General features: G+C 42.3%; 1 protein-coding gene across 1 annotated transcript in view; it reads left to right on the top strand.

Moving 5' to 3' along the window:
• Positions 1–7,194, top strand: part of LOC119969550 (dnaJ homolog subfamily C member 5) — a 93,464-nt gene extending 86,270 nt beyond the window's left edge. The window contains exons 4-5 of the mRNA XM_038803310.1: positions 395–569; positions 4,512–7,194. Coding sequence (XP_038659238.1) covers positions 395–569; positions 4,512–4,603 — 267 coding nt within the window. The 3' untranslated portion in view covers positions 4,604–7,194. The remainder of the gene's footprint in view (positions 1–394; positions 570–4,511) is intronic.
• The last annotated feature ends 14,753 nt before the right edge of the window (positions 7,195–21,947 follow it).

Below are 21,947 nucleotides of genomic sequence, written 5' to 3'. Positions count from 1 at the left end.
TGCGAGAAACAATACTTTTCACTGTATACTAATACATGTGACAATAAATCAAATTAAATTTGTTCGAGAAAAATTAGCAGCTGAAGGCAACAGTCTGAAACATATTGTTCAATTATCCATTCTTTTCTGTCTTCCTACCAAGCCACTTGTCCCTATAAATCAAAAATGACAATATTGGATCTCCAGCATTGAATTTTAATCATCGCCTTTCAGTTTCTGAATTTAGGAATGATTTAGACTTGAAGAATATTATTGACTTTAAAAAGTGCACATTTTTTTCTGTTGCATTTTCTGGAAATTTGTCCCCTCAAAATATCAGTCAGTGATCAACTTCTTTATGATGCCTTATAAAAGTGGGCTATCACTTTTTAAAGACCTTTCTTTGTAACTGCAGGCTCTGTTCGTCTTCTGTGGAGTGATTACTGGTTGTTACTTCTGCTGCTGTCTCTGCTGCTGCTGTAATTGCTGCTGTGGGAAATGTAAACCGAAACCTCCCGAGGGCGAGGAACGTGACTATTATGTCTCCCCAGAAGATCTGGAGGCACAGCTACAGTCAGATTTAGAAAGAGGTAAGGAGTGCAAGTTAGATACACTGTCTGTCTTTCCGATAATGAGAAAAACCTTGAGCAATATTTTTTAAATGCCACAACTATTAGATCTGTCAAAGCACTCAACGGGTTTCATGATTAGCTATAAAGGTATAGAGTATTGTAACCAATTGAGATTTTTCTAGGGATAATTAAACACACCCTGAATAGAAAATATAATGTTTTTTGATGAATCTTTATAAGCACCTTGTGTTTATCCCAGATATGATGGAAGACTGCCATTGATTTGCAACTTTGCCATTTGTGAATTCTATAATTACCTTGCTAGGACTTGGGAATGCACTTTTTGTAATTATGCAAATACATTATTTAGGGGAGGTCTTCTGGTGTAGTGGTATCATTTCTACCTCTGACCAGACGCTCTGGGGTTCAAGCCCACCAGGACTTGATGACTGCAGAAGGTGCATGCATAACATGGCCAGTCAGTTTGAGTATCAGCCTGTGCATCCTTCCAATACATCTAATAATAATCTTTATTAGTGTCACAAGTAGGCTTACATTAACACTGCAACAAAGTTACTCATAACAACCAGTAAAGAGCAAGAGAATTTCCTGGTCAACCAACTACAGAAGGCAATGGCATATCACTGCAGTACTTTTCCAAGTACAATCATAGACTAATTCAATGGAAGTCCATAGTCACCAGAATCCTCGGGGCTTAAGGAAGAGGGGACAAAATGCATTCTTTAGATGAGCTTTGCAAAGTCTTCTCATGACTTATAACACAGCCTCTGATACAACCAAAATGGTAAGAGATAAGGTTTTATTGCAACAATTCCGTGAAACAAATTTTAAGAACTAGGACAATTTGCAATTCTGCAGCACCTTGTGTAGAAAAGCATCATGGGAATAAGAAAATGAGTAATGAGTTCTCTCATATTTTGGCCAATTTTTCCCTCAACCACCATAAATAGAATCAAATGCTGTGGGGTTTTATTGTGTGCAGAATGGCTGCTAAGTTCACCTGTTTAGCAACAGTGTCGGCACTTCATAGTAATTGCATGAAGTACCTCGCAAAGTCCTAAGAACTCAGGGAATGAGAAAAGTGATCCACACTAATTCCATCTCAAATCGGTCAAGGAACATTGTGAATGATGACCCACAGGGGCCATCGTGGTGCGGGAGCCAAAATGAAACTCTGAAGAAGAGTCATTCGGACTCGAGATTGTTTCTCTCTCCACAGGTGCTGCCAGACCTGCTGAGGTATTCTAGCATTTTCAGTTATTAATTTCAATTTTTTGGTATCTACAAAAGTTGCTTTTATTTTATCCATAACATGCCTTTTGAGATTTTTCCAAGACTTGGTCCCAAATTGACAACGGCAGTTGATTTTTTATACAATTAATTATTTGCTAATCCTGCTCAATTTATTTTTAAAAACAGGTCTCCGATGGTCAGCCTGATACTGCTTCAGCTTATTAAGTGACGTTTAGCGAAGACTTTCTCCAACTTCCCATAACGTCAAAGCTTTGACAAAGAGTTATCGGACTCGCAACGTTAGCTCTTTTCTTTCCCTACAGATGCTGCCAGACCTGCTGAGATTTTCCAGCATTTTCTCTTTCGTACATGGAAGCTATTCCATTGTTTGCAGCTTGTACCCTTTTTATTCCCAGAACTAATCAGACAAATGCTGTCTACTATTTTGGATTGGGCAGACAGACTGAGAACAATTGGATCAGTGCATGTCACAATATTTTTCCAGCTGCTGTCTCTTGAGCAGTCATTCATGAACACTTGAGTCTGGTAGTTAGTGTCATTCTGCATCTGTTACCCGTATTTAAAAAAAAATTCACAGTGAAACTGGTCATTTATATACACGGAGATGAAACAACATTCAAAATCTTGATGAATTGAGAATGAAAAGTCAGAATCATGTACCTATTTTGAAAATTCTTCTTTGCAGATGATAAATGTTTATAACATGGATCTAATTGCAGGTGATCATTGAAATGCCAGGAAGAATTATTTTGATAAATCTGTATCTATGGTGGCACTTTTTTTCACAACCGAAAACCAGACTATTAGTCTCTCAAAATATAACTTCTGCAGATGGTAATTATTTATGAATAAAGACTTAAATGACATTTGTTGTCATTAAATTTAAGAGAAAAGTAACTATAGAGTAGCAGTGATGCTTTGGTGTTGTACAGCAGGCTAATTCACAGTTGAAGTATTATTACAGTAGCTGAAGCATATAAGCACAATCTTTTTTTGAATAAAGTAGTGCAAACACAAATTTCATAGGTTGGAAATAATGTTTAGTTTCCTTGGGGTTATAAAAATATTGCTTACAATTGCCTTAATTCTGTAACCTTATTGTGGCTATCAGAGCCTGTATTTTCCTGCAACAAGGCTGGCGACTTTTGCCATAAATTTAGGTACCTCGTGTCCATTTAGTCCCCAACTTACTCTGTACTTTCCATCATTTCTGATTAGAATAGTCATGGTGAACATGAGCATGTGTTGGAAATAAGACACTTTTCCCCCAGCAATTTTCTGAATACATTGTCCCTTTTTTGATGTAGAGGGTAACATATTAGCATGGATACAGGATTGGGTAGCTACCAGGAAACATAATAAGCATCGATGGGTATTTTCGGATTGACAAGATGTGACGAGTGGAGTGCAACAGATATCAGTGCTGAGGTCTTGACTGTTTACAACTTATGTTGATGACTTGGATGGAGGGACTAAAAGTATGGTTGCTCTATTTGCTGAGGATGCAAAGGTAGGTGGAAAAGTTGTGAAGAGGCCATAAGAAGGATTTGCAAAGGGGCATAGATAAGTTAAGCGAATGGACAGAAATTTGGCAAATGAGGTATGATGTGGGAAAATGTGAACTTGTCCACTTTGGCAGTAAGAATAGGAAAACTGCACATGACTGAAATAGAGGGAGATTGCAGAGGGGATCTGGGTGTTGAGGATTATCAGGAGTATGTGGAATTAAGAACACAATCTGATTAGCCATGTTCTTATTGAATAGTGGAACAGGGAAAAGAGGCTGAATGGTCCATTCCCGCCCCAAATTCATACCGTTGTTCTGCTTTTTCCACTTGACCTGACTCGGTGTCCAAAGCCAGGAATGCATATCATTCAGGGAAGTGGGTAGATTCCGTACATCCAATAACTTATACTTGCCTTTTGTTATCATCCCTGTGGAGATCATCAACCAACCCCAATGAAAAACTGGCAGAGTCACGTTTTTATAACTTTAACAATTAAACCAAAAGCAACATTAATTCAATAGGCAAATCGTGGCCATTATAAAGTACACATTAAATACCAGATAGAACAAAGAAAGATCTCCGATTTATCAGGCAGCCCAGTCAGCCTATTGTTTCAGTTTAAAAAGTCCTTCAGGACTCTGGCCTTTTGTAAAAACTCAGCTCTAGCTGAGCACCAGTCAAGGAAATGAGCCAATCCTTTCTCAATCTGCTGTTCTAGATTTTCATGTGTCTTTAATGACTCCACCTTAGGAAGGCCATTTTGCCTGGAAAGTCTTCCTGGCTAATGGTACAGGCTTGTGCCCCCATTCAGACTTGCAAACAGCAGATTCCATCATAGTTTTTACTGGCAAAATTAATACTTTAAACTGGTGCCATATCAAATTTACTGCCAGCTTTACTTCTAGTGCCTTGAGTGTACACCCATAGAACATCTATGCTAGTATTTAGACTCTTATTTAGACTGAGTTTACAAATCTGACTAAATTCAGATAGTAACAGGTAGCTGTTTGCATTGAAAACCTGGTACCCCAAATTAAGCTGCTTTTCAGTCAGCGACGCTTGCACAAATCCTAAAGATAATGACAGTTTTGGTTAAGGATGCATCAAAGTCGGAGAAATACAGTGCTGCCTTTAAAAATGATTGTTAATAGACGTTTTTTCTGTTTTTGTTCTACAGAGGGAGATGGAGCAATTGTGGTGCAGCCGACGTCAGCCACAGAAACAACCCAGCTGACTAGTGACAGTCACCCCAGCTATCACACTGAATGATTTAATTAAACCAAGTTTGCTCTTGTAATTAAAAATTATATTTAAAATTCATTTCAACACTGGGATAGTTAATGCTATAGATAGGGAAAGAATTTCACACGATTGTCTGCCAAGATGAGAGCAGCCACCAACATTGAGGAGACCACCTTCCCTTTATCTTGCCTTTGCCACTGTGTATGTTACCTTTATAACAAAATACTGTAGCAAGCAGTATTTAAAGACATTTAACAATTTTATTTGAGTTGCATATTGTAAGGTGCGTATGGGCTGATGTCTCAATGTCGACTTGCAGTAGAACCAGTGCACACAAACAACCAAAATGGATACAGTTAGAAACCCACTGACACTAATGCTGTCCCTTCCTTCCATTAGGTTTTGTAGATTCTTGCCAATCATGAATTTTTATAATGCTTTTTATTTTTTGGGAGTGAGTAAATAAAGTGGCCAATAATTGTTTTTGCCATTATGACCTGTTTTGTGCTTGGGATTCAATGAACTTTGTTGTGCAGTTATCATTGTTTGCAACAGGAATTGGTAAACCATCTATCTGCCTAAAGAATTTGTTTGAAATTTCTAAAATATCAGTTGCAGCTCAATATTGAGGCCCAAAATAATACTGATGTTCCGAGTTAGTATAATGTGGTATTTTTAAATTGTGTTGAACTGCCAGTTTCTCAGACATTCATGTCAACCTAATTCAATAACTTTGCTGGGAAGTATGGACTCATTCAGTATCTCTGGTACAAGAAAACATGTAAGAATTCAAATTGTTTTTGAAAGGAAACTTAATATTTCTACTGTACTCCTGAAAAAATATCAGGTTGTATCAGTGAGCCAGTTGTGTGCATGTGAGAAGAACAGATTTGGGTCAGAGTTTAAGAATAAATTGTTTACATTTTAAAAAAATTTTACATCATTAACATTGCTGCAAAAACTATTCCGACATGCACTTTTTTCTCTGTGGATTCCTTATTTCATAGAAGACTATAATAGAATGCAAAGCAAAACTAATATGCACACAAGCACTATATTTGTACATCTGACATACTTAAATAATACCTGATGTATAGTATTATAGCACATTCTGTCTCAAAGCTAAATTATTATTTGATCTAAATTTCTGCTCTGGATGTTTATTTAAATACATCCTTTTCGGTGGCGCAGTGGGTTAGCCCTGCTGCCTCACGGCGCTGAGGTCCCAGGTTCGATCCCGGTTCTGCGAGTTTGCACATTCACCCCGTGTTTGCATGGGTTTCGCCCCCACAACCCAAAGATGTGCAGGCTAGGTGGATTAGCCACACTAAATTGCCCTTTAATGGGGAAAAAGTGAATTGGGTACTCTAGATATTTTTTTTAAATCCTTTTCCGTGTCTCTCATCCTGACTTTGGGAATATGTTTTAAAACTAAACTTCCTGAAATATACGCTTCTTGTTTAATTGTGGTACAATATGATGGCAATATATATTTAATTAAGGGATATCCATTGGCAGCAGTAAAATTATTTCTCCACTAATTTACCACTTTTAGTGTATCAAAGTGTAAAATGTTTTGATGCAGGTCTCAAGTATTTGTGAACCTTCCCTTATGAAATTCAAGATTTTGAAAAGTAGTGCATTTATTGTATTTTATCGGCAGATAATGTATGATAACAGCTGCAGCAAATTGCTGGGCAGAGTCCAGAACTGACGCTCTACATTTTATTGAATATTAATACTGCTTTCTCCAAGCATTGTTGAGACTTTTTTCATAAAATATTTAAGTGCTATCCGCTCATTTCTGAAACTTGGGTTTGAATTCTGTCCAGACTGTTTAGGAGAAAACTTGCTATTGTCTGCTGGCTGTCAAAGTCCTAAGTGAAGTCAATCTGGGTACACTCAGCCCAGTGAAATAGGCTTGGTCTCCTGTAACTGCCGGAATTCAATGCCGGTAGGCGGTGAATGAGTCTCATTCAGATCACAGGATAGCTGATGTTGGAAATGAATAATTGTCATATTAATGCTGAAAATTATGCTCTTGTGAAGGGGCGGAGGCATATTATCATAACAGTATTGAGAGAGCGGAGTGCTTTTTGCCAATACTGAGTGTCTGAAATGGGAAACGGAAAAATTATGAATCAATGCTAAAGTGAAGGAATGCTGCACTTTGCTCGTAGCTTTTTCATCAGCAAGCTTTGATCGTGATATTGATTTCGTATCTATTTTTTGCAACTCTTCAAATGGACCAAATATGTTTAGCTCTAGACAAAAGATGTACAAAAAGTTGCCGCCCACACTTCTTTTCTCCTTTTGCTGTGTTTGAAATCCAGCTTTTCTTGTTTGTTTCCTTGTAATGTGGGTAGCTGCCAGAGTTGATACTTTAGCCCAACTTGCTTGCTTTAGAGCTGATAGATGGTTGTATCCAAGCGGCTGGGTTTAAATTGAGTAATGGCAGGAAGCTTGAATGGTTTTCTGTAAGGCTATGAAGCAGCTTTATTGTGTTAACTTGTCTAATGATGTACATTTTGTTACCTACACACAATCCTTTACTACCAAATCCTCTGCTGTAATGTATTGTGACCAATAAGCATTAATTAAACCTAATCTTTACTGTCCTCTGTTTAAATTATTATTTTTTGCATTATCATTGCATTAAAAGGAGAGTCTACAAAAAAATCTCATTTAAAATTTCTCTTTTATCATTGCAGCATCAAAGTATTTAATTTTAGGAGAGAGAGAGAGCACTGAATAAAGAACAAAGAAAATTACAGCACAGGAACAGGCCCTTCAGCCCTCCTGGCCTGCGCCGATCCAGATCCTTTATCTAAACCTGTCGCCTATTTTCCAAGGATCTACTTCCCTCCGTTCACCGCCTGTTCATATATCTGTCGAGATGCATCTTAAATTATGCTATCGTACCCACCTCTACCACCTCCGCTGGCAAAGCGTCCCAGGCACCCACCACCCTCTGCGTTTATAAAAAATAAAAAAACAACTTTCCACACACATCTCCCTTAAACTTTCTCCCTCTCACCTTGAAATCGTGACCCCTTGTAATTGACACCCCCACTCTTGGAAAAAGCTTGTTGCTATCCACCCTGTCCATACCCCTCATATTTTTGTAGACCTCAATCAGGTCCCCCATCAACCTCCGTCTTTCCAACAAAAACAATCCTAATCTACTCAACCTTTCTTCATAGCTAGCACCCTCCATACCAGGCAACATCCTGGTGAACCTCCTCTGCACCCTCTCTAAAGCATCCACATCCTTCTGGTAATGTGGCGACCAGAACTGCACACAGTATTCCAAATGTGGTCTAACCAAAGTCCTATACAACTGTAACATGACCTGCCGACTCTTGTACTCAATACCCTGTCTGATGAAGGCAAGCATGCTGTATGCCTTCTTGACCACTCTATTGACCTACGTTGCCACCTTCAGGGTACAATGGACCTGAACTCCCAGATCTCTCTCGACATCTATTTTCCCCAGGACTCTTCCATTGACCGTATAGTCCACTCTTGAATTAGATCTTCCAAAATGCATCACCTCGCATTTGCCTGGATTGAACTCCATCTGCCATTTCTCTGCCCAACTCTCCAATCTATCTATATTTTGCTGTATTCTCTCACAGTCCTCCTCGCTATCTGCAACTCCACCAATCTTAGCATCATCTGCAAACTTGCTAATCAGACCACCTATACCTTCGTTCAGATCATTTATGTATATCACAAACAGTGGTCCGAGCACGGATCCCTGTGGAACGCCACTAGTCACCTTTCTCCATTTTGAGTCACTCCCTTCCACCACTACTCTTGTCTCCTGTTGCCCAGCCAGTTCTTTATCCAGCTAGCTAGTACACCCTGAACCCCATACAACTTCACTTTTTCCATCAACCTGCCATGGGAAACTTTATCAAACACCTTACTGAAGTCCATGTATATGACATCAGCAGCCATTCCCTCATCAATTAACTTTGTCACTTCCTCAAAGAATTCTATTAGGTTTATAAGACATGACCTTCCCTGCACAAAACGATGCTGCCTATCACTGATAAGTCTATTTTCTTCCAAATGTGAATAGATCCTATCCCTCAGTATCTTCTCCAACAGTTTGCCCACCACTGACGTCAAACTCACAGGTCTATAATTCCCTTTGATTATCCCTGCTACCCTTCTTAAAGGGACAACATTAGCAATTCTCCAGTCCTCTGGGACCTCACCCGTGCTCAAGGATGCTGCAAAGATATCTGTTAAGGCCCCAGCTATTTTGTTCCTCGCTTCCCTCAGTAACCTGGGATAGTTCCCATCCGGACCTGGAGACTTGTCCACCTTAATGCCTTTTAGAATACCCAAAACTTCCCCCTTCCTTATGCCGACTTGACCTAGAGTATTTAAACATCCATCCCTAGCCTCAACATCCGTCATGTCCCTCTCCTTGGTGAATACCGAGGCAAAGTACTCATTAAGAATTTCACCCATTGGTTCCGGTGTGCACCATGGAGTAAGTGGTCACACACAAGGCAGCTCCTGCCCAAGGTTACAGAAAAGAGCTCTTTTTTTTTTAAGCAATACGGGGTGGAATTTTGATGAAAAGACATAGGTGAATGTTGGAGGAGTACTTTCCCCCAGGAATGGTATGTTTCTTGGTTACCAGACCCGCAGAAACAGTTAAAGATTTGGCTGAAGCTACAGCAGAGACAAAAGCCTCTTCCAGCATGCAGGCGGGGGAAGGGCGAGCTTAAAGGCCTCAAGCTGACTTGAGGGCATTTATGAAAGCTGAATTCTAGCAGCAGAGGGAACAACTGTGAAAAGATCTCACCAAGGTCATTGAAGAAGCGGTGACGGCTGACTTCCGGTGACAACGGGCGGGAGGCAGCCGCGCGTTGGAGGGCTCCCGTTCGGGAACGGCATTGTCGGGGATTGACGCCCGGTCCTAGGGGCAGCGAAGGCCAGAAGGAAGTACAGGGAAGGGATATGTCGAGGTCCAGTAAGAAAACGGCTGTGAAAACAGCTGAAAGTTCGTCGGGGAGTGGAAAGGTCACCGCGGGGTCACCAAGGAAAATGGAGGCTGGAGCATCGGGGAGGCCGCATTGCTTACGGCTGAAGAAATAACTACGGTAATGGCTGCGGAATTCGAAAGGCAGTATACAAAATACATGGAGACAATGAGGAAGGAGATGAGGGAGGTTTTGAGTGTGCTGGTGGAGGAGGCAATTTCCCCGGTGGCGAGCGCAGTGGCAGAGGTGCGGGAGCAAGGGGAGGCGCTGAAGGAAGTGGAGGAGACATTATTGCAGCACGGTGATCAACTTACCTCGATGGGGAAGGAGATTAACTAGGAACTGCGAGGAAAAATGGATGACCTGGAAAACAGGTCCAGGCAACGGAATTTGAGGATTGAGGGGCTACCCGAAGGAGTTGAAGGGCCAAGACCGACTTGAGTATTTTGCCGCGATGCTGGCAAAAGTATTGGGGGAGGGGTGGATCCCTCCCGATATGAACTGGATCGGGCTCATTGGTCGTGGAGGTCTGTACCAAAGGCGAGTGAGCCGCCAAGGGTAGTGACTCTGTGCTTCCGTAGGTACAGTGTGAAGGAGAAGGTCCTGTGCTGGGCCAAGCAGAAGTGGGTGGTGCAGTGGGCTGGATCTGGTATACGTGTATACCAGGACTTCACAGTGGAGCTGGCGAGGAGGCGGGCTGCTTTCAACCGGGTGAAGAGGGCACTGTACATTAGCAAGGTGCAGTGCGGCATTGTATATCCAGCAAAGCTGAGGGTGACTTACAAGCGCAAGGACTTTTATTTTGGAACGGCGGAAGCAGCAGAGGAGTTTGCGAAGGCAGAAGGACTGTGGCAGAATTGAGAAATGACCATGTACCGATGTAACCTCATGATTGTATTTTCTTTTCTGTTTGTTTGTTTCACTGCGTGTGGGTGTATGGGCTACAGGAGCCAATGTATATATTTGGACAAGGGAAGTGATGGGACTTTCGTTTGAAGTGAGGGCTCTTTGGGGTGTAGGTGGATCTGCGGGGTTTGTGCGCTAAAAGGGGGATTGTTGGGCTTCTCTAGCTTCGGGCAAGGGGGAAAGGGACCCGTGTGGGGGCCTCCACGCTGGCAGGTCTATGCCGGCCAGTGAACGGGAGTGAGGTGGGGGGAGGGGCTGCGGCCATCGGAGCCTAGCAGAACAGGGTCCGAGTGGTCTAGCCGGGGTGGAAAGTTGGAGGGGAAGGAACCAAGGTTGGGAAGGAGTTTTACAAGAAGTAGTGGACGGGAGGAGTTGGGAAGGAGTGGAGGGGGGGGGGGGGGGGGGGGGGGTGTTTACAACTCTTGGGTGTCATGTACGGCACTCTTTCAGAGGTTGGACGCCGTTGAGTGTGGGGCGCGGGCGAGGGTGGACTCTAAGGTGACTATGAGCGGTCCCGGACTCCTTTTTTCTTTTTCTCCTTTGCTTTTTGTTTCCACAGTGGGAGGGTTTGTTTTATTGGATGCATATATTGACAGGTGGGTCATTGTGTGGGAGGATGGGATCGTTGTTATTGTTAAGAGGATTGATTATGTAGTTTTTACCATTTACTGTTTGTGGGGGTGGGTTGTAAATTTTGGAGCAAAATGCGAAAATGGAGAATAAAAACATTTATATAAAAAAAAAGAATCTCGCCCATTTCCTCTGGCTCCACGCATACATTCCCTCTTTTGTCTTTGAGTGGGCCAATCCTTTCTCTAGTTACCCTCTTGCTCCTTGTATATGAATAAAAGGCTTTGGGATTTTCCTTAACCCTGTTAGCCAAAGATATTTCATGACCCATTTTAGCCCTCTTTATTGCGCGTTTGAGATTTGTCCTACTTTCCCCGATATTCCTCCAAAGCTTCATCAGTTTTAAGTTGCCTAAATCTTATGTATGCTTCGTTTTTCACCTTGGCTGGTCTCACAATTCCACCCGTCATCCATGGTTCCCTAATCTTGCCATTTCTATCCCTTATTTTCACAGGGACATGTCTGTCCTGCACTCTAATCAACCTTTCCTTAAAAGACTCCCACATTTCAAATGTGGATTTACCCTTAAACAGCTGCTCCCAATCCACATTCCCTAGCTCCTGCCGAATTTTGTTATACTTGGCCTTTCCCCCGTTTAGCACCCTTTAGGACTACTCTCGTCTTTGTCCATGAGTATTCTAAAACTTACGGAATTGTGATCGCTATTCCCAAAGTAATCACCGACTGAAACGTCAACCACCTGGCCGGGATCATTCCCCAATACCAGGTCCAGTATGACCCCTTTCCTAGTTGGACTATTTATATACTGCTCTAAAAAAACTCTCCTGGATGCTCCTTACAAATTCTGCTCCATCTACGCCTCTAACACTACGAGTCCCATTCAATGTTTGGGGAAGTTTAAAATCTCCCATCACAACCACCCTATTGCTCCTACATTTTTCTATAATCTGTCTACATATTTGTACCTCTACTACAGGCCTCCCAAAAGTGAGGGTGAAGTAAAGTCCCAATAATGTTACTGCACCCTTCCTATTTCTTAGCTCTACCCATATTGTCAGTGCTCAAATCCTCCATCGTGCCCTCTTTAATCACAGCTGTGATATCATCTCTGACCAGTAATGCAACTCCTCCACCCCTTTTACCTCCCTCTCTATCCCTCCTGAAGCATCTATACCCTAGGATATTTATTTGCCAGTCTTGCCCTTCCCTCAACCAAGTCTCAGTAATACCAATAGCATCATATTCCCAGGTATTAATCCAAGGCCTAAATTCATCTGCCTTACTTGCTACACTTCTCGCATTAAAACAAATGCACCTCAGACCACCTGTCCCTTTGCGTTCATCATCTCTTCCCTGTCTACTCTTCCCCTTAGTCACATTGAGTTTATTATCTAGTACCTTACTGGCTTTAGTTGCTGCCTCTTTACTGACCTCTAACTTCCTAATCTGGTTTCCATCCCCCGCCACATTAGTTTAAAACCTCCCCAATAGTGTTAGCAAAAGCACCACTTTCAACATGAACAAGTTCCATCGTATCCCTAATCAATAATACTTTGGTTTTATGGGAAATGAGATCGGAAAGCGAGTGCATCTGATTTTTAATCTTAATGAGCCTTCAGGTAATAGTTTGAAATTTTAACAGTTTTGGCAACAATTTGCAAGGTGGCAACAATTTTTAAAAATATTAACAAACTGGATTCATTAAAATAACTTTTATCCAAAATTATTTGTGAAGGATTTCAGACAAGTGACTACTTCTGTTTTTGATGATTCACTCCATTTCTGTGCTGGATATTTGTTCCTTATTTACTTTTCTATCTATATAGAATATAAAGTTACTATGCTAAGGTTCACACTCTTGTAAACAATGTTGAAGAAAAACGAGAGGTTCTGGCAGAGGAGTTTTTATTGAGTTTCAGTTATAGAAACTGAGATTCATATTTCTGAAAGCTCTAGACTTTTTTTCCACCTTGAATTCTTATACTTCATTTGTTAATTCATAAGAGCCATAACATCATAGAAAACCCTAAGCTGCAGTCATTGTGTCACTGCTTATGATCTAGCTTGGTGTTCTAACTTTCCAGGTGGAAAGCAACAGTGAATAATATTTAATATCCATTATATTACACATCTTTTTCTTTTAAAATGTTCTAATTTTGTTCCTGTGGTTAATGGGGTGCACTGAATTCCTACATTTTAATTTAAACCTCCATTTATATTAGTCTTTGAATGTTTCACCTTGCATCCAAATTGCCTGATGTCAAACCATGGCCACATATGCCTACTCAGTGGCTGTAAGAGATCCAATGGCACTCTTTTGAAAAAGAGCAAGGGTTAGGGTTATTCTTTGTTCCGACCAATTGTTAGCCTCAAAAAGCCTTGCAAAAACAGATAATCTGATCATTATCCCATTTCTGTTTGTGAGGTTTTACTGTGTGCGAATTGGCTGCTGTTTCCTACCATACGAAAGTGATTACCCTTGAAGTACTTGTTGGCTGTAAAGTGCTTTGAGACATCCAGTAGTCCTAAAAAGCACTACATCAGCTGTGCTCAATGATGCCATTACTTCCATAAGCTTATCAGAAGTGGTTATTCTGGTACTTTTTTGTCAGCTTTCAAACCACAAGAACTGATGTTTAGATTACAGAAACAGATCTCCATGAATAGCCTTCCTTGTTTTAAAGTATCCAGATTTCTTTGCAGAGTTGACACCTTGAATACCATATTGAATTTTAACTATAATCATTTATTCAATGGGCTATTGAAAACTTGCATATTTAATTTATAATCAAACGGATCGAACCAACCAAATTGTTTGATAGATGCAGAACACACGTCCAACGTAGGATGGTGGTGTATCTGAATCAAGCTATTGCAATTTAAAAATAGAAAGCACTGGACCAAATGGAATTTGTGTTGCTGTTCACATAGTTGATATAATTTAGGAAATTCTTAGACTAGTTCATCCCTCCTGGAGCCAATAGTCTTGAACACCTGATTTCTGAATTACCTGACGCATTCACTCATTTGACTATTTGAAAGTGTTTATGTGCTTGTGTGTGTTTTTAAGTGTTTTCCTATTCCTTTATATGTTCTCAATTTCTGTTTACCATACCAATTGATAAATATGGACGCTGCAATCTCTTAAAAACGTTGAAATCTGCTGGCTCTTATAAGGTACAAGATGGTCTCCCCTTTCTGTGCTTCAGGATGCATTGTTGAAATAATTGAGGCATGACAACTGACGAAAGATATTCCCAGTTCAGTTTCCAGTTTTATGCATCCAATAATGTGATCCTTCAAAGTTATGACCATAGAATTATGGGAGGATTGTCCCCAAGTCACTGTATCCACAGTTTATTGTGCATTCATTCTGGTTCTGACATTTGTCAAGACATAATAAAACTGGTAATGTTAAATTGAATAGTTTGTGAACACTGTTCATCTTTGTTTTAAAAATATTCAAAATGAGCTACCGTTACCAGCATGTTTCATTTACATTAACATGTAAGTTAAGTGGCTTCAGTCCAGTTGGTTGTCATAGTAATGCGTCTGCTTCAGTAATACGTGGAAATGTAATGCTGTTGTGGAGAATTTAATTGCTTTCTTCAGTAATTATTCTGTTTCAGATGCACATAGAATATAGGAGTAATTGATTTTTTAATAGTAAATCTTGTAAATTATTTTGTGTCTATACATATATATATGGTCATTTTCATGTCAGCATAGAAGTTTATATTTAGCATTTAGTGTGGATTAAAAGAATAAGTTTTGGACAACTCTAAGTATCACAGTACTGAATGATGGAGTACAGTACTTAATTTTTTCATGTTTACTAGTCTGGAAGTTTAAATGATCTATAGTGTCTTGCAAAACAGTTAACGCATTCCCAAGGAGTAGGTGAACAGTCTCTGAATGAAGAGGACAGGTGCTGAATATAGTTTTGTATAAATCTTGCTGCTTGGATGTTTCTGATAATCGTCAGAGACAATTAGTGACTCAAGGCATCTAATTAGCAAGCTGTAGAAAACCACTTTGTTTCCTAAAAGGTCAAACATTCAGGTGGTCTTCCGGATCATTACAATAGTTTTCAGTCTGCTTTTACTTAACCAGTTATCCATTAGTAAATATTAGTATATAGGAGGATAATTTTAATCTAGTGACCGCTGGTGATTCTACATTACTGAGATTCCGATGAAATTAGCATAGAGAGTCACTTTTGTTTTGTTAGCGGTTAGTCATCAGTCAATGGTGCCAGATAATTGCCCTGTTTTATTACATTTATTGGGTCATAGGATTATTAAGAAAAGCAAAATTAGTTAGTGAAACAAACATTCTAGTCTGTTTCTATTTATGTTGCTGGTTCTATTTATGTTGCCTATTGCTTCCTCTCACCGCTCCACACCAATTAATTCAATGAAACATTTGTTCTCCAAATTAGGTTGTAAAACATAGTGAAGTGTGTTGTGACTAAATATCGGTTTCACAGACCACGGGTGTAATTTAGTTTGAGGTAAAATCGAGATAGCTTGCGTACTTTTTTTTTCTAATATGTGTAACACATATACAGAAGAGATGTGTTTTATCATTCAGTAAATGTATGTTGTCAGTAATCAAATAAGGTCATTTTTTTTAATAAGCTACTTGAATTTCAAATTAATAACGCCATCATTATTTATTTGCACACTGCTCTCATGTGCGGTACAGGGGTAACAATGAATTACAAATTGTCCCAGATGTTGTTGGATATGGCTGCAGAAAAAAATGTAAAGCCAGAATGCATTGTGTAAGCTGTATTTGAAATTTGACAAATTCCTTAAAATTCTAATTATTGGTGTAAAATCAGAATAAACCATCGTTATGCAACATTTTTGGTTTATTCTTAAAGGACCATAGTTGAAATTGTATGTAAGTAGATGTGGTTATGTTAACTACAGGACTTGATGCCCATGGACTCCTGTACATAAAATAAACTGTAATGCTTGTTTTAGCATGGTTATTTATGTACTGTATTGCTGAAAATCATTGGTAATTTATTTGATTTGCAGTTGTAAAATAAATGTGTTTCCGTTGCTTAAAACACAGTTGTGTGCAGTTGCTTCATTTCCTATACCAAACTTCCCCCTTATTTTCAATTGTAAAATATAGACTTTGAATAATAGTTGTCACTATCTAATCACTTGTTAGAGATTGATTACTAAAGAAGTATTTCATTTATTAGTATATAAAATGCACCTCATGTACAGTTCTATCGTATGTATAAAATTATACAATGGAATACAGTATAAAAAGGAACGTGGACAACACAGCTATGTCACTTTTTAAAATGCTTCAGGATTGATGCAGACACTGGAGGTAATATATCTGGTCAGGGATGCATTATTTTGGTACAACTAAATATCAATCATTTTTTTGCTCTCATTAGCCATTGTTTCCTCCGCAGGGGTATCGCCATGGCTTTTGAAGAACCAATAAGTACGGGTTGCTTTGACTTTTCCATTTCAAGGTCGTGTTTATGCCTCTGAAATGTATACTACAGATGCTTGTATAAAGACTAGATGGATTAAATTGCTGTGCAGACCAACAACTTGAAGTTCAAAATTCCAATAGCTGAGAAAATGACACGTCAAGATTACGTGTTTCACACTTTTATTGTAATAAATAATGCATTTCTTCACCTTGAGACCATCTCCCTCCCATGATAGTTTGCAAAGTCGAACAGTTTTTTTTTCTCTGCTGACCACACAAAACTGCTGTCTGATATTCATCGATTGGTAGACTTTGATATGCAAGTGAAAATCGTCGGAATATTAAGGACAAGACGCTGTTTTTGGCAGTTAATTTCTCAAACTACACAGCAAAATGTCATAATTGGCAATTCACAGTATTTCTCCTTAACACAAGTTCCTAGTTGATTTGAACAGAACTATGTAATTCTCACCGTGTTTATTTTACAACAAAGTCTGGGACGGGATTCTCCCAGCCCTGGGCCGGGCCGTAGAATCCCTGTGAACGGGCCACGCCACCCTGACGCCGGCACGCGATTCTCTGGAGAATCAGCGCCATTGGAGCCGGCGTGGTTGGTGCGGCCTCTGTCACGGGCCGCTCTACACAGCCGACCTGCTGATTCTTCGGCCCGCATGGGCCGAGCGGCTGTAAGAAAAGAGCCGAGTCCCGCCGGTGCCGTTCTCACCTGCAGAGGGACCTTGGCATGGAAGGATCGGGTGGCGGCTTGTGGGGAGGGGGGGTCCGATGTGGCCTGGCCTGCGATTGGGGACCACCAATCGGCGGGCTGGCTTCTCTGGCTGGCGGCCTCCTTTCCTACGTGCCAGCCCCTGCAGTCCTGCGCCATGTTGCATCGGGGCTGGCACGTTGGAGGCCACTATGCATGCTTGAGTTGGCACCGGTGCCACTACGTATGTCCTCATTGGCGCAACTGCGCATGCGCGGATCCCATGGCGCACAGTTTGCGCTGGGATCGGCAGCTGGAGCGGCGTGAACCGCTGCAGCGCCGTGCTGGCCCCCTATAGGGACCAGAATTAGTTCTGGGAGCAGCCTGTTCACACCGTCCTAACACGCGACGGCATCATGGTAGCATTGTGGATAGCACAATTGCTTCACAGCTCCAGGGTCCCAGGTTCGATTCCCGCATGGGTCACTGTGCGGAGTCTGCACATCCTCCCTGTGTGTGCGTGGGTTTCCTCCGGGTGCTCCGGCTTCCTCCCACAGTCCAAAGATATGCAGGTTAGGTGGATTGGCCATGATAAATTGCCCTTGGTGTCCAAAATTGCCCTTTGTGTTGGGTGGGGTTATGGGGATAGGGTGGAGGTGTTGACCTTGGGTAGGGTGCTCTTTCCAAGAGCCGGTACAGATTCAATGGGCTGAATGACCTCCTGCACTGTAAATTCTATGACTTTGCCCAACTGATTGGAGAATCCCACCCCAGGTATCTGATTTTTTTTTTAAGCTCACTAATTTGTGTTAATTAAAGTTTTTTAAAAATAAATCCAATAGACTACAAACAATATGGTACATACATTTTTAAGATTGGTCTGTAAAAAGTGTTACAACAAGAACATACAGCCATGACCATGACAAGTGGTGAGTGCAATGTAAGGCAGGACAGCTGGCACATCCGAACAGCTCTTTCACTTGACTGAGTGACATGTGACACAATAGTGGTTAATGGGTATTTTTCAGATTACAGGAAGATTTGTACTGGATTTCCCCAAGGATCAGAGGTTGGGGTGATTCTTGCTCGTGCTTTTTTAATTAAATATTTTTATTCTTTCTCACGTTTCATCCAAATTTACACCCACCAACAAAGAATCGACGATAACAAATAGAATGTCAATCCCGTGGCCAATGATCTCTTCCTGCCACCAACCCCAACGTTTTAAATACAAACTTCAAAGAAAAGGAATCTGGAATCCACACATGCACACGCACACACACACACAGTCACCAACAACATACACACAGTCCAACCCCCCCCCCCCCCCCCCCCCCCGCAATGTTCGATGTCATCCAATTCTTGAAAGTGCCTAATGAACAAAGCCCATGAGTTGTAGAACCCTTCAATCCTTCCCTTCAACTCCAACGTCACCACCTTGACTGTTTAAAAACTCCCAACAGATTCTCTCTCGTTTCTCCCCCCCTCTCCCCCCCCCCCCCCCCCCCCGCCATGCCAGGGCACAGGGTGGTGAAACTGACCTCCATCCCAACAGGATCTGTCTTCGGGCGATCAGCGTGGCGAAGGCTAAAACATCTGCCTCCGCACCCGCTTCCAACCCCAGCTGATCCGATTGGCTGAATATGGCCTCCAGAGGACCCAGCTTCGAAATTACCCTGAAAACATGTGGTAGTATGACTAGAGGTACTACGGTACCTGGGAATGTGAGCTACCATTGGTGGAGAAGGCTCGCTGCTCATTGGCCCAAGTGTTTGCCTTTTCATTGGTCAAGACGTAAGGTAGCTCTGCCCAATGAGGTGGGGTATAAGAACCCGTGTTTCTCAGCAGCCATCGTTCTTTCTGTAGTTGAGCTGCTGGGGAAACATCTTGTAGATTAAAGCCTTCAATTCGGACTACTCCTTCGTTTCAGTAGTTATTGATCGCGCATCAATACGTCCCTCCAGCTTTGGACAGGACCGAAACATATGAACGTGGTTTGCTGCCCCCCCCCCCGGCGGCGTTCACAAATATCCTCTACCTCCTCAGGGTCGGCTCATCCTCGCCTTTTTGAGGTGAACCCTATACACCACCTTCAGCTGTATCAGCCCCAACCTTGTGCATGAAGTTGAGGCATTCACCCTCCAGAACACCTCACATCACATCTCTCCTCCATGTTCTCTCCCAACTCTTCCTCCCACTTTGTCTTAATCCCTTCCAGCGGTTCCTTCTCTTCTCTCAGAATCGCCTCATGAATCGCCGACACCACCCCTGTCTCCATTCCCCCCCCTGTCGTCAGCACCTCCTCCAACAGTGTGGAGTACGGCCCCACCAGAAAGCTCTATCTCTATCTCCTTAGCGAAATCTCGGATCGGCATACACCTAAACATATCCCCCTGTCCCAAACCATATTTCGCTCCCACTCCTTCGGTCCCTCAAACCGGCTCCCAAGAAACAAATCCTTTAGTGCCCTGACTCCCTTCTCCTCTCGTCTCCGATAACTCCCATCCCACTTCCATGGTTCAAATCTCAGATTCCCCCGAATCAGCATTTTTCTTGGACCCCTCCCCCAACCTTAAGCGCTAGCGCAACTGCCTCCAGATTTTCAATGTCGCTACTACTACTGGACTCTGAGTATCTCACTGGAAGTGGCACGGTTGCCAATGCCCTCAGGCCTGACCCCCTACACAGACTCTCCTCCATTCTAACCCACTGGGAGTCCCCCCCCCCCCTCTCTAATTCAGCTCCTCACCTTCACCGCGTTCGCCGCCCAGTAATAATACAGTAAATTCGGAAGACCCAACCCCCCCGACAGCTGTCCTCTCTGCAACAGCACCTTCCTAATCCTAGCCCCTTCCCCCCTTCCCCCCCCCCCCCCCATATAAACGATGTAATCCTCTTTTCAACCTCCTTGAAAAATGCTTTAAATGAAATGAAAATCGCTTATTGTCACGAGTAGGCTTCAATGAAGTTACTGTGAAAAGCCCCTAGTCACCACATTCCGGCGCCTGTCCGGGGAGGCTGGTACGGGAATCGAACCGTGTTGCTGGCCTGCTTGGTCTGCTTTAAAAGCCAGCGATTTAGCCCAGTGTGCTAAACCAGCAGGAAGATCGGCAGGCACTGAAAAATAAACAAGAATCGTGGCAACAAGTTCATTTTAATTGCCTATACCTGACCTGCCAGCGACAGAGGGAAACCATCCCACCTTGTCAGACCACTTTTACCCTCCCCACCAGACTAGTAATGTTATACCTATGGAGCCCCCCACCCAAATCCTGTGCCACCTGCACCCCCAGATATCTAAAGTGAGTCCCCGTCCTACGGAATGGTAGCCCCCACCCCACGGCCCCACCCACAGCCGAGACACCCCAAAATATTCACTTTTATCTAAATTTAGTTTATATCCTGAAAAAGACCCAACACTCAAAGCAGCTCCAATATGCCCCCCATTGACACACTGTTCCAATACGTATGACAGCTAAATGTCCGCATACAAAGATACTATGCTCTACACCCCCTCTACTGGAAACCCATCTGCCCTGCTACCTTCCCCGACTGCATCCTCCCAATTGCATATTTTATCTCCTGCTCCGCTATCGCCCCCCACTCCAATATAAGAACATAAGAACTAGGAGCAGGAGTAGGCCATCTGGCCCCTTGAGCCTGCTCTGCCATTCAATGAGATCATGGCTGATCTTTTGTGGACTCAGCTCCACTTTCCGGCCCGAACACCATAACCCTTAATCCCTTTATTCTTCAAAAAACTATCTATCTTTACCTTAAAAACATGTAATGAAGGAGCCTCAACTGCTTCACTGGGCAAGGAATTCCATCGATTCACAACCCTTTGGGTGAAGAAGTTCCTCCTAAACTCAGTCCTAAATCTACTTCCCCTTATTTTGAGGCTATGTCCCCTAGTTCTGCTTTCACCCGCCAGTGGAAACAACCTGCCCGCATCTATCCTATCTATTCCCTTCATAATTGTATATGTTTCTATAAGATCCCCCTCATCCTTCTAAATTCCAACGGGTACAGTCCCAGTCTACTCAACCTCTCCTCATAATCCAACCCCTTCAACTCTGGGATTACCCTAGTGAATCTCCTCTGCACACCCTCCAGTGCCAGTACGCCCTTTCTCAAGTAAGGAGACCAAAACTGAACACAATAATCCAGGTGTGGCCTCACTAACACCTTATACAATTGCAACATAACCTCCCTAGTCTTAAACTCCATCCCTCTAGCAATGAAGGACAAAATTCCATTTGCCTTCTTAATCACCTGTTGCACCTGTAAACCAACCTTCTGTGACTCATGCACTAGCACACCCAAGTCTCTCTGCACAGCGGCATGCTTTAATATTTTATCGAAATATGACCCTGTCTTCCTCCCCCAACCTAGAGTGTTCCAAACCAACCAGGAATTCCTACATCTCCCGATCCTTCCAGGTGACTCCGACCTATACAATCTCTCAAAACTCCTATTAATCTGATCTGGAGCCACCACCAAATTCCCCGCCCTATCCCGCACCTGAACAATTTCCCTTGGCGCTGCCTCTCTCCGAAGCTGGCCTGCCAACATGCGCCTCGTAAGCCGCTCCCCTTGCCTGCCTCAAATGGCGCACCGCCTTCCTTGTGGAAAGCCGTTCAAAACTCGTCTGCAAATCCTTCCTCTTTTCCAACTTTGTTGGATCCCTGTCTTCTGC

Source organism: Scyliorhinus canicula, chromosome 7 (assembly GCF_902713615.1).
Source record: "Scyliorhinus canicula chromosome 7, sScyCan1.1, whole genome shotgun sequence".
NCBI lineage: Eukaryota > Metazoa > Chordata > Chondrichthyes > Carcharhiniformes > Scyliorhinidae > Scyliorhinus > Scyliorhinus canicula.
Note: the sequence above shows the minus strand (reverse complement) of the source record. Positions and strands in the feature narration are given on the sequence as shown.